This window comes from Ischnura elegans, chromosome 3 (genome assembly GCF_921293095.1).
Source record: "Ischnura elegans chromosome 3, ioIscEleg1.1, whole genome shotgun sequence".
In the NCBI taxonomy this organism is placed as follows: Eukaryota; Metazoa; Arthropoda; class Insecta; order Odonata; family Coenagrionidae; genus Ischnura; species Ischnura elegans.
In genome coordinates this window covers 112,302,216-112,323,329 of record NC_060248.1, presented here as the reverse complement: position 1 = coordinate 112,323,329, position 21,114 = coordinate 112,302,216, and the positions used below count along the sequence as shown (strand labels likewise).

Genomic DNA, 21,114 nt, shown 5'->3' with positions numbered 1-21,114 from the left:
GCTATACCTACCCTTTTTCTGAACTGACGGCGGCTGACCTTGAGCGTGCTCGAGACCCACCCACTCTTCTAGCCAATCGCCGAAGAGCGACAGGAGAAAGTGTGTAGGAGCCCGCAGTCTCTCTCCGAACTCCGTGCAGTGCATATCGCTCTCCAGCTAGCAGTGTTGCCAAATCGAATCGCTCAGTGTTCGTCCGAGAATCTTCCACCGCCCCCGAAAGTACAGTTATTCTCAAGGCTGGCAACGCTGGTCGGCCGGATGGAGGGGAGCGGAGCGGAAAAGGGAAGGGGATGGAGGGGAATGGAGAGGCGGAAGGGGCAGCGCTTCTGATTGGCTACTTGCTACTTTCCACCCAGCCGCCATCAGTTCGGAAAAATGGTATAATAATAAAAAGTTTGTGGAACAGTACTGGGTTTTGTTTCACCACCCCTATGAAAAAATTGTATAAACCTATATAAAAATTGTATACATTCTTATACATACAACTGTATAAGAATGTTTACAAATTTTATACAGGTTTATACAATTTTTTCATAGGGGCATGTACATGTGTTCTGCCCAGTTTGAAGTTCTTGCAGGTGTAAAATTATCACTGACGTGAATAATCTTGTATCCTGTAAGTTTTAGAAAGAAAAATGATGGTGGAATTGCTGATCTCTTTTTGGTGCAAATTCCAAACACCATTTTCTCTGCACAAATATATATGTATAACTGCTAGCATCACTACCACAGCTTTGTTTCCAAGATCTAACTACGTATGTATGTACAGTAAAGAAGAACCTTTTTGGTGCTTACAATTGTGGGTCATAGCATTTCCCTCAAAATATTTTGATGAATTCATACAGCTATCTGTTTTCAGCATCATCCAAACAATTAAACAGCTAAAACAATGAAACATATGGTTTTCTGATGAGTGGACATTGACAAAAGAAATCAGTATAGGCAACCCGCATACCTTGAAAGCACCTCCCAAAGCAAAGGCATTGAAACTCGGGAGATATCACAGCCTTATCTAACTCCTTCACATAAAACTGATTCTTGTTGCACATTTACCACTCAAATAAACTCAGAATCGTTTATACACAAAGTTTGAATTTGTTTTCCTCCTCAGTAATGTATACCACATTTCCAGAAGATATTAAACATTTATGAAGATTATTCGTCAGCTAAAATTTTCTGTTTGAAAAAGTTACTATGATTTTTTTACTTATGTTGGAGGACATTTTCAAAGCTCAGGACTGATTGCTCACCAATGCATTTTACTCTTGATTGCGATTGTTTGAAAAATAAGGGGAGGCTTATTGACCATTTCTCAACCCAGGGCCAATTTCTTGAGCTATTCACGATGAAATATCAACAAGCTTAACCCTTTCATAGAAGAGCCAATGAAGTCGTGAACTTTTGCTGATTGTGTCACCCCTCTTCCTATGCTTGTTCGGCTCATGTGGGTTGTTGTTGTTGTTTAGATAATCTTGGGTGATTTCTTCCCTCAATGAGGCGGTGAAAAATTAAGGGCTAAAATCGATTTTGCAGGTGAATCAAAGGCATCTGTGGTCCTTCCAAGTGTATCAAGGTGCCACACACCTGCAGTCATGTTATTTGTGAGCTAATATGGCATACATACTATGATGTACACTTAATAGCCAGTTTTATGGCAGATGCTGATGAAAATGCAAGCACTAGCACACTTGATGCTCAGCTGTTGATTAAAAGCATAGCAATATGCAAAGAAAATTGTCAACTCATTGCCTAGGTTCAGCACAGTTCAATTTGAGAATAAGCCATTCATTAACAGCTTTTAAATTGACCACAGTGAACACACAATGATAGTATTGTTTGTGAAAAATACTCACATATAAACGTAATCAAGAAAGAAGTTTCTCAAGTGAAATTGAATATTATGGGCCCCACAAAAGAGACCACCCAAACAGCCCCATGATTATGTTTAAGTTGTGAGCAAAAATAATCCTGCCTATTTTAGAGTTTTGTTTTTGCATGTCGTTTGCTGTGCACGACAACCAACTGTGGAATAAAGCTTACATCTGAGAGAAAAGTTGCTGTGATGGGTATGTATTTTAACAATAAATAAGCTTATTCTAAACAGTTAATAGGTTGAGTTCTTCAAAAAAACTATCAATAACTACCAATACCTAAACCACTAGATTCTTCTAACTGCAGATGCCAAGGTTTTCAGGCAGTTTAATGTCGAGCTTTCTCAACTCTTGATCATCTCAACAAATCCCTGCTCATTATTTGCACAGAATCAGCTTTTTCTAATATTTCCCACATACCCACCTACATATTCTCATACCATACAATATGAACATCCTTTCTCTTTATTTTCCATGAAACTTAGTCAAAGCTTCCTCTTCTCGTCTATCATACTCATCCCTTTTTTCTTTTGACTTCCTTGCTCACTCAAACTTCATTCTTCTCAAGAATAGCAATATGGAAATGTAGTTTCCACAAGTAATGCTAGAAATATGTATTTATCATAAGAATAAACAACTGAATATTTGTTGTCAATGGCCCAGCTAGCCTTAGAATACAAAATTATGGTGAAGATGATGCAAATATTATCTCTGAAATACCCTACACATAGATGCAACCCAATTTAAACCTCGATATTGGAAAATTGGCATTTATATGATATTCGAACATAATCATTAATATTCAATGACCGTAATCGCCTCAATTTGCAATTAAAATCATCTCTTCGATCTTATAATCCCAGTTAGCCCACCCTCGTTTATTTCTGCCATTTTGACTTTGCTTCAGACCAGTCCGAGAATAAATCATTGTAGCAAACGTAGTGCCTATGAACCAGTGCTCTGGAGCACTTCTGCCTGTAGCGAATGTCTTTGGATCACATCCTCGAAAGTGACTTTACATCAAAATGGCTATGAGTACGAGAACAACATGAGTCCTTTGTGCAGTGCAACAACCTAACGGTAAAAAAATTCAACCGTTTAGCACATAGGCTTTTGCAGTGAGATTAATTAGTATTGTGAGATTCGCGGATGATCAGGCGTTGATTAGACAGTCAGCGAGGGGGCTTCAGGCTCTAGTGGATGCATTATACGAGCGTTGCGAGGAATATGGGATGAGGATTAATCACAAGAAAACTAAGGTTATACGGTTTTGTAAAGCATCATGAGTGAGGAGTGTGAGACTTAAGATACAAGTGGGTGGTGAAAAACTTGAGCAGGTTGAGCAGTTCAACTATTTAGGCAGTACGTTAGAGGAAAACGGATACAGTAGTAAGGATATTAGGAAGAGAATTGCATTAGCAAAGGAGGCATTCATGAACAGAAAGAAGCTTCTGGGAGGTTTGCTATGTAAGAATTTAAAGAAAAGGCTAGTGAAGAGTCTGATCTGGAGTGTAGCACTTTACGGTGCAGAAATGTGGACACTTAGGAAGGAGGACGAGAGAAAACTCGAGGCATTCGAGATGTGGGTATGGAGAAGGATGGAGAGGGTGAAATAGACGGAGAGGAAAAGGAACGACGAAGTACTGGACATGGTGGGTGAGGAGAGGCAGCTTTTAGATGAGATACGGAGGAGACAGAATGTATGGATGGAGTGAATCTTTAGCGGGGACGGGATGTTGAAAATGGTGTTAGAGGGTATAATGTTAGGGAAACGAGGGAGGGGAAGGAAAAGAATAGGATTTATAGATAGATTGAAAGGGAAAGGGCTTTATTGTGAAGTTAAGAAGAAAGTGCTTGATGGAAAGGGAGGCTCCCAGCTCACTTCTTGGATACTCCATGGAAACCTACCTTAATCGGTAGAATACTGTAATAATAATAATTGGTATTGGAGGCTTTTAGGAGCAGCCGCGTATTGAGCTTTGTCTAGTGAGCTTTTGCAGCCATTGCAGGTCACATCATCAGGTGAAAATTGGAAGTTATTAATATACTCGTCAATCCTCCTCACTCCATCGGAGAGGTGGGGGGGAAGGGTGACCCTGATGTCATAGGAACTCTCAGCCCTGTCCATGAGCGGTAAGCAAAATCTCCCCATTGTGGAGCTGCATGCAGGGGAATCATTGTTGATCATATTAGAGTACAAACCTGTATTTCGTTTTCATAATTTTTGTTTAGGGACTGAATTTAAAAATATTGCAATATCTTTTACAGGCTTTAAATATCTTATTACTTCTTCGATAAATAATTTACCTGTCTATAGTAGTAATATAATGGGAAATAAAAGGTATAAACACATGTAAACATCTGTATTGAACAGCATACATTAATTACAACTTTTCATGATAGTATTCCCTGTAAGGCACACATGGAATGTATTTCGTACATATACATGAATTATTATCACAATTAAATGCTTGTATAAGTACTCTTAATCATAAAAAATACAAAAATCAACTTAGAGTTGATGAGAACATGGAAGGAAACAAGCTGAAAATGAAAAAAATATACTCCGCACTTAGCAGCTAGAAATAGCTATGCAAAAACTCTACCAATATCGAAATTCATGACCTACCTACAATACAATACAAATTAGGGCAGCACACAAAAATTCTTCAGTGCATTTACTATTTATGAAAAAAATGAGACACAATAAATAAATACATTTGAACCATGAATATAGAATGTCATTGTCAAACATGCAGATGTATCAAAAGCTTTTAAAAACATAAATACATACATCCATAAATAGGCAATAGTTTTTGCAAGTTAAGGTGGATTGTCGTGTTTGTTACTCTTACCGAGTAACTCTTTCTTGAATTGACTTGCTTGTCAATTGCAACTCATAAAAAAACTCATCTTTTTCAGAAAAATTATCCAAATGGCACTGGAGAACTCATTGCCCAAGCCAAAATGTCCAAAATCATAACGTCACAGGATTTTTGTGCATTTAGCGCCTGTAGAGGTAATTCTTGGGGTGAGATACAGGCTGACCACAACGTCCATGGTGCTTCTTGGCCACAAGTGAGCGTGAGCGACAGTTTTCAATTTCCAAGAAACAATCATTTGAGTAGGTTTTGCCATCAGTACCACAAATAGGGTCATAGTGAGTGGAGCAGATGCGTTGGCAACCAGAGAACTGAAATCCAGCTAAGCAGCGTTTCATAGGAACTTCAAAAACATGTTTTCTGGAAATAAAATGTAGGTTTAAAATTAGTTAGTTTGCTGACATCAAAAGACCTCAAAAAAGGGAATAAAAGTAAAAATATGCATTATATGACATTTTTTACAAATAATATTTAATTTGTAAAATTTAATCAATAAATCTTCTCTGTGAGAATTCTCATAATTTTGAGTTAAAATAATGAATTCCAAATACAGAGGCAGCCTAATTAGTTAAAAATCCCAAGTAGATAGAAGGCTTAATTTTACTCGGGCTGAAAAAGCAAAATTTCCATCTCTACTATGCAATTGCATCAAGTTTATTGCATAATCCAATCTCTGCAGAATAGAGGAAAATCAGCTACTTACCCACAATTCACTCTTCTCATCTCACATGCATTGCGGTAAAATTTATTGTCTGATCCGCATACAAAATTCCTGCTCTTAGGGCAACTTGCCTCACAATGGGCTGTGGTAGGGCAATGGTGTCTTGGAACTTCTATAACTCTCTGACCACAAGTCTGCTTCTTCATGTCACACAAAGATCTGAAAAAAAAAATAAAATATTGAATGTTAGAAATATTTAGTAACTCCCGCAGGCATTCAGTGTAATATCTACCGGGATGTACAAGAACATTATGGAGAGGCTAGTGTTTTATAATATGTTTTATGAAACTCATGTTCTTTTTCAGGAAGACTAAATGAATGTTGGCTAGAAAAATAAAGTTAAGAGTTAAAAATAAGAAAACTTCATTCAGTTTTTTTTCATCATTAAATTTTTGAGTAAATTTTCCTCTTCCAATGAAAAATTTCTCTCAAGGCTTTGCATTTGAGAAGGTGAACTCAATAGTTTATATGGTCGCAAGGGGTGCAAATAATCCCAACCCTTAGAACATTTTACCTTTTCATACGCTGAGGTAGGAAATCATCACCAGCTATAATTGCCCAACACTCAATTTAAGACATGACTCCATGCTCAACTGCTTGTTTAGTTAGAATAAGTAATAGGGTGGTTTCCTATTATTTTTTATTGCCTAAATCAAAAGATTATTACTCCTGGAGTACACATTTCACGCTTTTAGATTCTTAAATGACGATATCTATTTTTCCCGATTTAATGAAAAGGGAAAATTTTCAAGCGCACGAAAACGAAACGGCTAAGTATGAATGCTGGGAAAAGCCCGTGTGACGTCTGGATGCTGTTGTGTGAGGCCATCTGGGTGCGAGGCTATGAACACCGCTACGATGCAGGCTGCTTGCTGCCGAGCATGGCAGTAGCGTAGAGTACCCTGCTAGCAGGTAGCACTTGGCTTAAATAAGGATTATTAATACCCTATCAAATGAAGGAAACTTTCCGACCTTGGGCAATTTTAATAGGTGATTATTAAGAGATGTTTCCCAGAGCTCTGTACCTCATGCATGCATTGGTAATCTCAGATGATGCAAAACTCCTATCCACTCGTATAGCATCTAGGTCCCTGTGACGTCACGTGGAGTGGCATCGCATGGGTGCCGATGTGGCCCTTTTCAAATGAGGTTAAAATTGACCATTAATGTCCATCTAAACTGGGATTTCTAAAACCAAATAAATCGTGAATTGTGAATACACTAATGGTGGGTACGAATCCCAATCAATGCCTTTCGTCTTCTGTGATGAGGAAATTACCCTAATGCCCATCACTCAATTTAAGGCATGACTCCATGCTCAACTGCTTGTTTAGTTAGAATAAGTAATTATGTAGTTCATTCATTACTTATTCAAAAACTCATTCTCAAAATTGATTATTTGCTCAGCATCTTCAAATTTGCAATGGTTCAGTACTGTTAGTTCTCTTGATCATCTCTTGTATGCCACACATTTTCTCCATCTCCTCTATTATCCAAATAATGCACAGAGAGAATGTACCTAGTTCTCTGGAATTATCAAATGATGTGCACAAAATCTCTTTGAATAGGGTAGTTTCCTTCATCAAAGAAAACGAAAGGCATTGATTGTGATTCGTTACCCACCATTAGTGTATTCATAATACACAAATTATTTGGTTTTTGAAATACCGGTTTAGACGAATGGCAAGGGTCAAATTTTATCCTCATTTGAAAAAGGCCAGATTGGCGCCCATGTGATTCCACTCCACATGACGTCACAGGGACCTAGTTTCTACACGAGAGGATAGGAGTTATACATCGTCTGAGGTTACCAATGCATGCATGAGGCACAGAGCTCAGGGAAACGTCTCTCAATAATCACCTATTAAAACTGGCTTAGGTCGGAAAGTTTTCTTCGTTTGATAAGGTATTAATAAACCTTTTTTAAGCCAAGCGCTACCATCCAGCAAGGTACTCAGCTACCCGCTAGCAGCCTGCTACGTATCAGCGCTAAGCCTCGCCTCAAGGTCACCTCACCGGGCGGGAGGGGGAACCAGAAATACGACGTACGGAAATATTTCCCGGCATTCATTCTTAAGCGTCACGTTTTCGCGCGCTTGAAAATTTTCACTTTTCATTTAATCGCAAAAAATAGATATTGTCATTTAAAAATCTAAAAGCGTGAAATACGTACTCCAGGAGTAATAATCTTTCAATTACGGCAATAAAAAAATAATAGGAAACCACCCTATTAAACACAGAGCATTCCCAATATGTTATTCCCAATGGTGTATTCAGGTTCAGGCAGTGGCGGATACAGATAGGGGGCATGCACCACCCTTTACGGGGCCACCCGTATTACCAAACATAGCAGAACCACAATTGTAACTTTTTTACATCATAAGATAGTATCGTCTTGAATATGTGTATAATAACTTTAATTAAAAATTTCTGAAGCTCTGCAAGTGACTCAATTATTTTTTATTGCGATGAAAGTAAAGATAACTGAAGATATCTTTTGTGCCCCCCCCCTTGAGTTTTCTCTGTATCCACTACTGAGTTCTGGTTTAGAATTTAATCAGAGGTTCTCACAACCTCCAACTATGAAACAAGAACTTCTTACAAATGATCCATTCAAGTCTTACGATTCATGACGGTGCACGAACTAAATCTTAAGAGGACATTACTCAGCAGTTGCATTCAGCCGATATAGAGCCGGTGCAATATCTTTAGTGAAAACACTATCATTGCTCTCCCATCAGGCAAGAAGTTTTTTATGCAGTAGGAGAAGGAACTGAATTAGGAGCGCCACAAATCAGTGAGATTGATCACTCGATAGTAATATCAGCTGAATGTGACCAGTGATTGCGCATTAGAAATCATCATCACCTGTAAACATTCCCATTTGATCCACAGACAGGCTCTCCTTCATCATCAATGGAGCAATCACTTGGGCAGGAGCTGATGTCTTCAACCAAGGAGGTGCAATTGCCAATGTGAGCCAACTGGACACCCTTCCTGTAAATTAAATAGAGACGAATATGTATTCACTACACATATTGAATAGAAATATTAGATAGAAATTATAGATATTGTTGACTACATAAAATACTGGAGATATTTTCACAACATTGTGGCGTTACGTTGTTAAATCTGGTCGATTGTTCACGTAAGCCCAGACATAGGGAAAACTCCAACCGTCGGTCACAAGCTGGATCAGGGAAAGACTCCACAAACAAGAAATCAGCTCACAAGAAAAAAATTGCCAAAAAATTTAAGAGTATTTTTGTTCAAAATCTATTCCAAGTAGAGTATTCAAAATCAGAAGTATTACATAAAACAATGATAGTAATTAATGATCCCATAGGAAACATTACCAACTAAATACCAGCAGTATAATTTTTCTAAATCGGGCATGTCCCACTAGCCATGCGTCCACGACCAGGCCCCGAGCAGAAGAGAAACTTGGGTATTGCACGACGAGACAGGATTGAGGGGAGGGGTTTTTCCAAGGAGCGGAGGGGTAGTCAGCCCAATGTTCTATCCGCTGCGTCACTGCCCCTGTTGACAGGCTGCTCCGCAAACACATCATCCCTGGGTTGGAGTGAACAGCATACCAGCCAGAATTTTCCCCTCAAACTTCTGGGTTGGAGAGATCAGTCGAATCAGAGGGATATTCATTGGAACACAAGGAGGGGAGAGACATAGTGGGGTGAGGTGTTGGAGGGAGAGAGAGTTCTGATAGGACTATGGTAATACTTCTCACTCCAAACTGCATACAGAGACTCATCACCCATTTCCCCTTGCTTGCCAATGAGTAAGTATTCCTCCGCAGTAGTCCTATATAAGTCTTGCATTTCAGGTAGGCTGGGTTCGGGGCTGGGTTTCTGGGTGCTGGGTTTTCTGGAGGCAGGATTTTCTGGAGGCAGGGCCTTGTGGAAGGGCCTTTGTGGAAGGGCCTTTGCGCGAAAATCCTTTGCACGAAAAACCTTAGCGCGAAAAGTCCTTAGCGGGAGAAGTTCTGCGGATAAGTTCGGAGGAAGTTTGGAGGAATTTCTGGGGGGGGGAACACTAAAAAAAAATGCCACAACATTTTTATGAAAATGATACATTAACTATGCATAAAATCAGGTAATTGAAGCATAGAGAAGTAAGTAATCACCAATGCTCAGAGTGGCACATATGTATCACTTAGGTAGCACTTGATCTAAAGGAATCTCAGGGTTAATAAGTATTGAATACATTCTTTATCCACTGATTCCCCATATGAGAGGCATAGCAAGAGGGAAGCTATAGGAACAGATTCTCTCCCAATAACATATCGTTGACACTATTCTTCCTAACTCTCCTGCACAGGATCAGATTTAGGGTAGGCCTGCCCCCTCCCATTATGATGTCCAATGTAACTCCCAAATATGCCTTCACAAAGGCCAACTTCACCCCAAGAGTAAATTATTTTAAAAAGAAGGTTTACAATGAATATGCACACTGTCAATTACTTGAAATGAAATAATGGACACATAAATAAATGAATAAAAATGGAAGCAGGTACACAATAGCACAAGTTGAAAATTTGAATTGTGTAACATTACATAGTATAAATAGGGATAGGATTTTTTTGAGTAAATGCAGGAGCTGTTCCCATTTTGAGTCGCTGTCTCGTAAATGTGGGCATAAAAATAACTGCATTAACAAGCATGTGGCACATGTTTCAAATTAGTGTAAAGTATTTTTGACTTCAGTATTAGCCTCAAGAAGGTGGGAGCATGAATTTAGACAGCAGTGGAGATTTATAACGTACATGAAATAGTACTTACTAGTAGCACAGAAAGCAAATTTGCCATGGGATGTTTTGCGACCACAACAACTTAGTACAAACCAGATTGATTATGTGTAACTACCGTAAATCATTGTAGAAAGGTGTACGGCAGGAAGGGAACAAGTGGTGGGTATTCAAATTCTGGTTTGAGGCATATCAAGTGAAAGAACCACACACTATGGTTCTAACATTTCTAGAGGTTGGTCCAATGGTCCATATCCCAGAGCAAGGGTGAATGGCTGGTGTAAGCTCCTTGAAGGGACTTACCATTTTACTATAATGGCATTAAAAACTTCACTCCACCCATTATAATTCCCCCAACTTTCACTGACTACAGTTTTTCAACACAGTAACTTCTTCAACAATATGTTGCAGAGGAAATGAAAGTGAAAAATTGGTATTCTGGGGAAATGGTTTCTAAGTTTAAAAAAGTGTATGTATTCTACTGCGGCCCGCTAAAATAAATAATAGACTGACTCATCTGAATGCATGTGGTTTAAGTTTGTTAAAGATTTCTGTAGTAACATGGGCATACTAGGATGAAAACTAGAGGGGGGCAAGCCATGGTCATTTAAGTTGTAACAAGAAAAGGTTAAGGAAACCAAAATTTCAAGAAAATTTTAAAGCACTGCACTAGTTTTTAAAATCGTTTGCTCAAAAATAAAATATTTTTATTTTAAATGTTTCATACTAATATCACTTTTCTAGGATTTAAAGAAAACTTGTTCAAAAATTTAGTTTTCAACTACAATTACTTATGCTTCTGGGGGGGGAGGGAGCTGCCCCTTTACTGCGCCCTGCTTGATATGCCCATGAGCAGTAATAAGTAGAGATGTGCGAATAGTATCCGCGAATACTCGAATACCTCGAATACTAGAAAGTATTCGATATTCGAGATTTCGAATAGTTATGCGAAAAGTACCGCCTCGAATACCTCGAATACTTTGAATTTCGCGTCATACACTGTCGCACGCACGTTGTTGGTAGTGACTCGGAAAAATGTAGAGAACTGTAGTCATTTAGTGCTCGCAGCGCCGTTTTACGCAAGTTGACGAATTGCATCAAATTCGTGGATTTTAGCGGTGAAAAGTGTTCGACGAGGGGAACCGAAAATAGTCGGGTGAAAAAATCCGAAAAGCCCCGATTCCCCCCACCAGGAGAAACTCAGTGCCGTGGGATAGCAACCTTAGGGCATTTCCCACGATCCTCTATCCCCCTCCATTCAGCACTCGCCTCAACCACTCTGACGCTTTCTTCTTCTCCGAAATCAAACAAAAGGTCCCAGCTCGCGCAGGGATCGCATTACGAAGACCCCTGCTTCGAAAAAAATATCGAGTTTCGAGAACAATAAAAACGTGTTTCACGCCCTCCCCCCTTTTCTCACCCACTGACCTTTTTCTGGCTACCTGCTTCGAAGTTCCCCATTTCTGGAGGTCAACTGCTGTGTGAGTACCGTGGGATACTTACATTAGCGCATTTCCCAAGGTCCGGTATCCCTCTCCATTCAGCACTAGCCCCCCTTCTGAGGCTTTCCTCTTCTTCAAAATAAAAAAAAGGTCACAGCTCGCGCAGGGATCATATTACGAAGACCTTAGCTTCGAAAAAATACGCGAGAACAATAGAAACGTGTTTCGGGCCCTCCCTTTCCTCCCCCACTGACCTTTTTTTTCCTACCAGCTTCGAAGTTCCCCATTTCTGTGGAGGTCAACCGCTGCATGAGTCATCTATTAGCACAAAGGGTGTCTAAGAATGACTTTCGTCAATTGATGTTACACCTTTATTGAATTGAAATATTAGTAATGTGCGCGTAATTTCAAAAAGAATAAGACCAAACACGACGTATTTCTGAGTTTATTTAAGCATTTTACGCAAAGAAATAAATGTCAAAACACGACGGAGACTTAGCATTCTGGCGAAACTCGATATGAGCAGCAGAGCTTCTCGGAAGTTGATGCGGTATTTTTTTCCGAAAACATATATCAAGTTACAATTTATGAGTGGTGCTATAAATCTTTATTGTTACAGTCACAGACAAAAGGATATTTTCTCAGAATATTTGGTTTCTCCCTGATAGCAATTCCAATTCATCTTCTTATCTCGAGAGAACTCCCAAAGATGGACTGAAAATAATTGAAGAAAATCCGGTGGAAAAGAGCTTGTATTTTGCAAAATGCCTCAGATTGTCAGCTAGCACTTGGCAGCAGGAGTGGGGGTAAAGCGATGTTAGCTGAATTAATTATAAGCCCAATTGTTTCCATAAAATTAAATTATTCATTAATCAGCTAAATTCCTGTTCGAATCATTTTAAGGAAATCAAAATTACTCCCCAAAATCTTGTGTTGCCTGCTGCATAGGCAACCGAGTCAAACATTCCAGCATTCATCATTTAGTATTCGAGGTATTCGAAATTCGAGGTATTCGAATATTCGAGGTATGATTTAATATTCGAATTCGATATTCGAATTCGAGAAATCTGCTATTCGACCCATCTCTAGTAATAAGCCATATTAAATTGTGAGGAAAATGATAGAAAATTATTGTATGTATACCTCACAATAAAAGGTTCTTTTGAAATTTTAAATACATCATTGGATGAGATAGACTTACAAGCAGGTAGCAATTTGGAGATAGCATTTGTTGTCATAGGTGCGACCATCCGTGCCACAAACTGGGTCCCTGGGAGGGTTGGCATCACACTTGATTTTACGGCATTTAACCAGCCTGGGCCGGCACTTCTCCAAGTCCACCTTAGTAACTTTCCACTTCATTTGTGTGCTTCTACAAAAGAAGACAGAAACAGGACATGTTATAAAAGAAAAAATGAGACATTTTGGAAAAAAAAAAGATACATAGCAAGCCATTCATTTTCTCTTTGAAACTGCCGAATGCAATTTAAGAGTTCCTGGGATCGAAAAATATTGAAAAAGGCATCAATGGAGCATCTACAAATGATATATGGACCTTGGAGGAGTCGAGAGCATCATCAATAAAAATTAGAATATTAGAAGAATCAAAGGGGAAGTATCTTCCATCATGAGATACTGAATTTAGATTAAAATATTCTTCATAATTATTTGGTATATAAATGAGGTACTTATGGAATTATTTTATCTATTTGCCATTCAAAAACATTCAAAATAAAATCATTTCCATAAGCTTTGTCTGAAAATTAGACGGATACGTAAGATTTTTAGAGACACATTTATTTTTTCCACTGATATTTTTTATTATAAATAAATCTCTTGGTCAGTTTAAATTTGGTCTTTTTTCAATTATTTTTCTTATAAAGAATTCAAAGCTCAAAAGAGCTCTCACAAATCCAAACATTTTCTTTTTAATTCATGAATACATCATAATTACAAGAGAAATATATCAATTGTGTTTTCATCTTCATCATAAAATTTTAGGATTTAGAGAGAGCAAAACTTTATAATGAGTACTTACCCACAGTTCAAGAAAGCAAGCTCGCATTCACTCTGGTATACATTGCCATCAGAGCCACAAGTCACCTGAACAGGCTCATCGGGAGGGCATCCTATTGGGCAAGCTCCGGGACCACCAGTGGCAATTCTCTCGTGTGAGACACAGTGAGACATGGGAACCTCAAACACATGACGTCTGTGAACAAAACAAATCTTGTCAACTGAATATACAAAGTCTTCAGATAGACAATAAAGTGATCCTATTGAAAGGGTTGTCTTTACAATTAGAGGTGAAGGTGATGTTGATGTGACTTAAGTTACTTCAGAATAATCACATTTGTTTATCTTCATAACATATCTTTGAATTGCTAGTGATTAACAGAAGATTTACTGCAGGCAAGTAAATGTATTCTCACTGTCAGAGATCATCTATCCTTTTGATATTAATAAATAAAAAATGGAACCAATCACCTATAAAATCAAATGTACGAGGGACTAAACAATAAACATAGGTGGATCTGGGGGGGGGGGGCACGTGCCCCCCACCAACACCTTAAAAAATATGGAAGATTTTAATAAAGTCCCATTATCATTGCGTTCATTTTGTATTGCGAGGTAAGCTTGTGCCTCCCCCAGAACAAAATCCTGGACACGGCCTTGCTTGTGCCCCCCCTCGCCCCCAGAAAGAAATCCTGGATCCGCCCCAGACAATAAATTAAACTGAAAATAATATTTTGTTACTAATACATACCCACAGTTTTTCGCCTTCATTCTGCAAGCATTTGAGTAAATCTTCCCATCAGAACCACAGGTGGGCTTTGAAGAGCGCCAGCATGACTCACGGCAGTGCCTGGTGGTTTGGCAGAACTTCTTCGAGGTTCGAGTCACTCCTTGTCTGATAAATTAAAAATGTGGGGGAAAAATTACAACTGGTCACATTGTAGGGTATTGTGGGGGTAGTTCTAACATTTTAATTAAATTGGTCAATACGGTTAAATCATTTTAAGAGAATTGTTTAGCAAGAGAAGAAGATTAATAAATGGTTTCATTCCATCTCACATTGCCCTTTCTTGACCTGCCATGTCAATGTCATTTTTAACCTTCCTGACACTGGCAGAAATTGGAGAAGGACAAGAGCATCTTGGTTAAGTCATGAATGGATGGAAATCTGTACAATCTCACCCCAGGCCCAACATTACCACACTTCAGTGATATTATGGGATATCTTACATACTTTAAGCATTCATTTTAGGAATTTTATGGAATCATTGAATTCAACAATGGATGGAATACTTTTAATTCTATTCTTTGATTATTTATCTAAGATAATTTTTTGCTCTCAAAGTTTACTAAACATAGGTATGTAGCATGAAGGCATTGATCACCTTGTATTCTCTGAAATCAATTTTGAAATATCATCTCCCCATGCAGCCATTTTTTTTAATGGAATAAAAAATATCACCATATGCATATATACTCCCCATAAGCCAATGAGGCATCAACTTACCCACAGGTTTTCAATTTCATATCGCACGTGCTTGGGTAGACATTTCCATCAGAGCCACAAATAGGACCATCCCTTGGGGCATAGGTACAGGAGACTGGGCAATTTTCTCGATGGGCAGAAATGTTGTTGCATGAACCCAAATGGGAAAGAGCCAGCCCAACACTGCCAAAAGAAACAAAACACATATTATTAGAATGAGGAACCTCAAGAGCATACTCTACACTTTATCTGAAAAGTGTAGTGATATATTTGGGACCAAAACATATTTTAATATGCTGTACAAACATCATGCATTCCTAAACCAAGGAAATTCATCACCATCACCGGCCAACAATGCTAAGATTGGTTTGATGCAGATCTCCACTCAATTCTCGATCGGCTAATCTTGTCACACCTATGAATTTCTTCTCTTTCACATCCTTCTTTACCAGTTCCATTTATTTTACTTGTGGTCTTCCTTTTCTATACTTGCTATCAACTCGTCCCTCGACAATTGTCTCCATCAGGCCAACATGTATACTAAAATCGGTGTAGTAGCTGCAACTCCTTGGGATAATAACATAGTAGTTTCCCTTTGCCTTCCACATTGCTATACTACAGCTGTTAAAGTAAATTTTACCATGCCCGTAGTTAAATGTGTGTTGCTGTACTGACTAAGATGGTCTTCGCCTGTATGAAGAAGAGCTGCTGCCCTTTATCCCCGGAGATGAGAGACATGAGGCATGAGAGGTTGGTGGCTTCCAGTTTTCAAGTCACAACATTATCTCAGGTTTTGGTATCATTTAAGTAGCCCACCTTACCCGAGGGTATACCAACCCCCTCACAACACCATCACTTTATGTCCACCACAGTTTATTTGATGAGTGAACTCTCTTATCTTACATCGGAAACACAGCACACATTGCAGGCCCAAAGGGAAGCCCTTATTGGACCGGGGTGGACCAAATCCCTCCTCTCCCCCTCCTGAGACTCTTGGGGTAATAGGATATTCAGACCTCGATTCCTCATCCCTTCCCAACCTTATTCTGAGAAAAATACTAGGTCCCCCTCCTATGCCCAGCAACTGCGGGGGCCCAAGAAAAGTGCCTCTTTTCCTGCCCCTCCGCCAGACAGCCTGGTAGGTACTCTTTAATACTCATAATCTTTTTTCATTAGTCAGTTTTTAACTAAGAATGAGCTACCGGGATAAGTCAGTGAATTGGCGAGGGAGAGTAGTTTCAGATCTTGTTCAATGCATGCTTCTGAGTTTGGTTAAAAATATCGTTAAGACTCAGCAAGACCCGACCGGTCTAGACCCCCCTAGACCGGTCTGGACCCACCCCCCAGAAATATGAAAAGACAATTACTTTGCTGCATGAAAGAAGACAACATTTTGAAAATTCATGAATTTACAGAAGATTTCTTTGAAAATTGAAGATTTTTCGATTATGAAAAGAGTTAAAATTGGTTAAAAAAGTACTTACCCTGTTTTTCAAAAATTTCCCCCTCTGATTTTGGACCCCCCCCCCCCCCGAACTAAATTCCTGGCAACGCCACTGTCTTTACGGAATCAAAAGTTCATCCGGAGAGCAAAAGGAGATCAGCGAACTCATCTATGAGTTCGCAAGAGTCGTTTCTATCGTGCCTGTTTATCGAAGAAAACGGTCCTGGCTGAAAGACATACAACATTCAAGGCAGAGAACACCCAAGGACATTTTCTCGAGAAGTCAAGGCCACGTAGCCATCAGCTCAACGTTGAGAATAACAAATCACTACGGTGAGTGTAGTGGATTCTACCTGATCCGAATTATCCGGGTGTAAAAGAGGTCCGTAGGAGGCGGATACGGTATGAACTGGCGCCAAATCCTCCTCCAGCACGTACAGCACCCTTCCAGGGTGTGTTTCGAATCGCGCTTTGTCCAATCGTTTTGACAGCTTTTGTTGCGGCATTTAAATTAAACTAAACTGAACGTTTGCCAAAATAGCAACTAATTTCTTGCGAGCCTTCAAATGATAGACCAGCGAGATTCCGTCAAGATTACACAATTCTTTTATTTCCGTGAAAAAAGTTTTATATGTTAATTTTGAAGTGGATATTATGTTATAAAAATTTCATAATAAGAGGCAATTACTTTAATTTATTCACAATAAGAGGTTATTGTATCGAGAATTTATACAATTTAGTTTACAGAAGCAAAATGATAGCTGAAGTAACCACGCTTGAGTTTCAAAGAGTATAAAAATATCGACCAGATATTGCATTTATGCCACCAATGAAAATTATTGGGGGGTAAACAGGTTATTACTTACATTCTGACTTCAACGCATTGGACATTTACTTCCTTCATTTTCCTTAGGAGATTTTTATAGTTATTTCAAATACTAACTACCATAATTAAGTGCCATAATTCTTTCAACTCTTTCCTACGACCGCAGGAGCTCAAAAGAGTCGTATGACCACCCTATGCTAAATTCCGCTAGTCCGAATGGCCATTTTCAGATGGGATGATTACTAATAATTATTTCAAGGACTAATTACTATCATCATGAATGCATAATTATTTGAACTCCTTTCGTAGGAGCACAACAGATTCGTATAATCACCTCATACCAAAGCCAAATACTCCGTCACAATTTCAAATGTGGCGCCCTTACTTGCCTTATCATCGACGGCATCATTAATTGCTGATGCCTCCCGAACCACGAAATGTGTTCGATGCGGGGCCGCAATGATGCTCGATTCGGAACGGCCTGATGGGCACCGACGCACATTATGCGTGATTCGTAACGCACCCTGCCAGACACACCCACAGGGACTGGTCAATGATTACGTGCAGGCCCGGCCCAGTAGCAGTCATCGACGATGGCAGCGTTGAGGGTGACCCTTCCCTTCGATTGACCGTCTTTGTTCGTCAATCCCACACTCCAGCTTTCGCGAAGTCGCCGCCGACAAAATGCGGATGACGCCCTCGGCGTGTGTCAGCGGTCATGAGCAGCACGCGCGGCGAATGAGAGGACGGCAGAATCGTGACGTGTGGGCAGGGAGGGTCACGAAAGTGTTTGGGGTGGGGAAGTCCATAAGGAAGCGGTCACTGTTCTGCGCGGGCTCATTGTTCAAAACTTGTTGTCGCGAAGCCAAACACTCTGGGTGTCCAGTCGATCCATTACCTGCCTTGACGTGTTTCGCAGTATTCGGCCTAGTTTTCTGGCTTGACATTTTTGGTAGCTAGGAAGAGGGGTAGCTTCACACTCTATTATCACTTGATACTGCAATCAGAAGCAAGCGCGGGAAATATTTTAATGAAAATTAGCTGAATAAAATTATTATTAATTCCGTCCCACGTAAAATTTAGGCAAAAAATCAAATTGAAATTTCGTATTTTCAATTTTACTTCAGTAATTAAAAATAAGGATAAAATTTCTCGTATTCCATCATGAAAATCCGTCCACATATTACTTCCATTCTCTTATTGAAATCCAATGAAGTATGGGGTTCAGGTTGGTGTGATGGCCAGAGTGTTGGCTTCTCACCCCGATGACTCGAGTTCAAATCCCGACGGTGGCAGAAAATTTTCAGAGACTGCCCGATCCCTGCTTGAATGCTATGTGGAGGACATTTCAAGTGCAACACTCCGTCTGTCGGGTGGGACGTAAAGCCGTGGTCCTCCTGGCGCCTTTCGTTAAGAGCAGGCTAACGCCGACAGCTGGTTTCTCTCCATCCTTCCCTACCAACCCTTTCCTCGTGACGCAAATGACCTAAGCTGTCGGTTACCTCCTCCAAATACCAATAAAGTATTCATTTCATAATGTGCCGATATTATAAATAGAGGTAGCCAAGGTCTTTTTCTAAATTCGGAAACGAGATTTATTTATAAATGATATTTTAAGGGAATCCAAATTACAGGGAACACAAATAATTAGGCAAGAAGACTTATTGTTAATTATGGTCACCAGCATGACCGACATCGACCAGCGTGATGATGACAATCAATAACGGGGTAATTGCAGTGAAGCAAAGTTATAGTTCATCAGAATGCAAAAAATGCAAATCATCGCGAAAGAGAGCGCTAACCATTCTTAGATCACTCTTTCGCGAAATTTGAATTTTAACTAATATTTACACCAAAGCTGTACTTAGCGCCGCGATAAAGGCAAATTTACCACAGTATTAAGCTGAAAAAGATGAGAGATATATAAAATATACAAACCGGTATGCATAAAATGATTCAACCTAAGTTTTTAGAGCCAAATTCCATGTAAAAGTCTACATATGTACCTGTATATGAGTAATCATCCTTAATATCCACGAGGAAGCGTATCGGAAGAAAGTGGAGGAGTGTGAAACGGAATATGCTAAAATGGGAGATGCTAATCAACCATGTCGGAGCCATCAAAAGAATATCCACGAGAATTATGCAAAAAAGTCATCAGCATGAGGATTGGCTCATTAGGTGAGAATAGGAGAACTCCTCCGTGACTGACACATCAACCGGTCTAAGAATCACTATTTTTAGTAGGACACAGGGCGCCCTCTAGTACCGCCTATCGATTCTCGGCTAATTACGTTTAGCCCCAGGAAATGATGCGTCTGGAACATCTTCATTCTAAACTAGGCCCTGATCATTAGCAACCTACCTTCTCTGTTCTCTAGGTCAACACCTTCCGAAGTAACAGGTGTGATTTAGAAATGAGAGCGTTGGAAGGAGCATTAATGATAGGGAGAAATTATGTTTACCACATTACAAAAGAAGCGAAAGCAGGGTCCGAGAAATACTTTAAAAAAATTAAAATGACCAACGAGTTGGATGTAAATCTATCTCGATGGGTGGACAGCGGCGTGAGTAGGAGGGCAAAGAGACTCTCCCATCAAGAATAAAATTAGTAAAGATTTTGTTTAAACTGTGTTTAAAAGTATTGGCCATAACTTTTAAGCCGTCGGCAATTTAAGGAAATTTAAAAAGGTGTAAAAACAAAGAAACGCATTGGTATATAATTTTCGTGGCACAAAATCCAAACAAAGTTTCTGACGGACACACCAAAATTCTCAACTCTCGAACCGAAAAAGCCTATTTCTACTTAGATTCGTTATCTTTGGCAGATGAAAAGAAAGGAGGTAAAATAACTGGGTGAGATGGCATTGGGATGTGAAAGCATGGCTTGGGAATTGCGTGCGTTAAAGTTTGGGCTGTCAGAATATAATATCGTCATCAAATAATAGGAAAAAAATTTACTCATCCACGACAGTATTCAGTGGTATTATGTCAAAAGGAGGTAGTACAAGAAGTGAAAAAGAGAAAACAGATCCAGCCAGGTCATCTGCCTGTAGATTCTACAGGCATGATTGGCAAATCCTCATCAGCGACTTCGATCGACGCTTGGCGCAGGTTTGGGTGCACAAGGTGGAAAGGAGGTCGGGACAAAATAGCCCAATTTCAACGAGCGCCAAGAACTTCCTCTCGGGTCACCAGTGACACAGCCGTCCAAATTGGGTAGACGATCGAACCTTAAAACGTCTCAGGCGATTCCTCTCCGATAACTCTGAATGGAGAGTTCCCGGAGAGACGGGTCGCTGAGAGCAACTCACCGGCAGATCTCCACCTGAAGCATGCATCGGTTGAGGTAAGTCCTTCCGTCCGTGCCGCAGACGGGGTCGTTCTCCTTGCCGCAGCGGTGTCTGCACTGGGAGTCGCCCAAGGAACGCGAGCATTTGGCCGGGTCCGAGGAGACCTTAATGCCTGCAAGGACAAATGTGACACATACAGTCGTTGAAATTTCTCGAGTTCGGTAAAAAAACCAACTGCCATTATCACAGATAGTGGCGGATTAAGGGGGGATGGGCCGTTGTAATGTCTGTAAAAATTTAAAAGTTGGTAATCCCCTTTCAGTCAGAGTGTCCATTAAAATGACATGACTTTAAGGGTATTTTAACCTCCC

At 39.7% G+C, this 21,114-nt stretch overlaps 1 protein-coding gene across 1 annotated transcript in view; it reads right to left on the bottom strand.

Moving 5' to 3' along the window:
• Positions 1–4,219: 4,219 nt before the first annotated feature.
• LOC124156371 (agrin) overlaps positions 4,220–21,114 on the bottom strand; it is a 192,713-nt gene continuing 175,818 nt past the window's right edge. Inside the window, exons 3-10 of the mRNA XM_046530899.1 lie at positions 20,765–20,915; positions 15,202–15,363; positions 14,446–14,589; positions 13,717–13,890; positions 12,880–13,050; positions 8,343–8,471; positions 5,457–5,633; positions 4,220–5,113 (exon numbers count right to left, since the gene is read on the bottom strand). Of these exons, the coding sequence (XP_046386855.1) occupies positions 4,876–5,113; positions 5,457–5,633; positions 8,343–8,471; positions 12,880–13,050; positions 13,717–13,890; positions 14,446–14,589; positions 15,202–15,363; positions 20,765–20,915 (1,346 nt within the window). The 3' untranslated portion in view covers positions 4,220–4,875. The remainder of the gene's footprint in view (positions 5,114–5,456; positions 5,634–8,342; positions 8,472–12,879; positions 13,051–13,716; positions 13,891–14,445; positions 14,590–15,201; positions 15,364–20,764; positions 20,916–21,114) is intronic.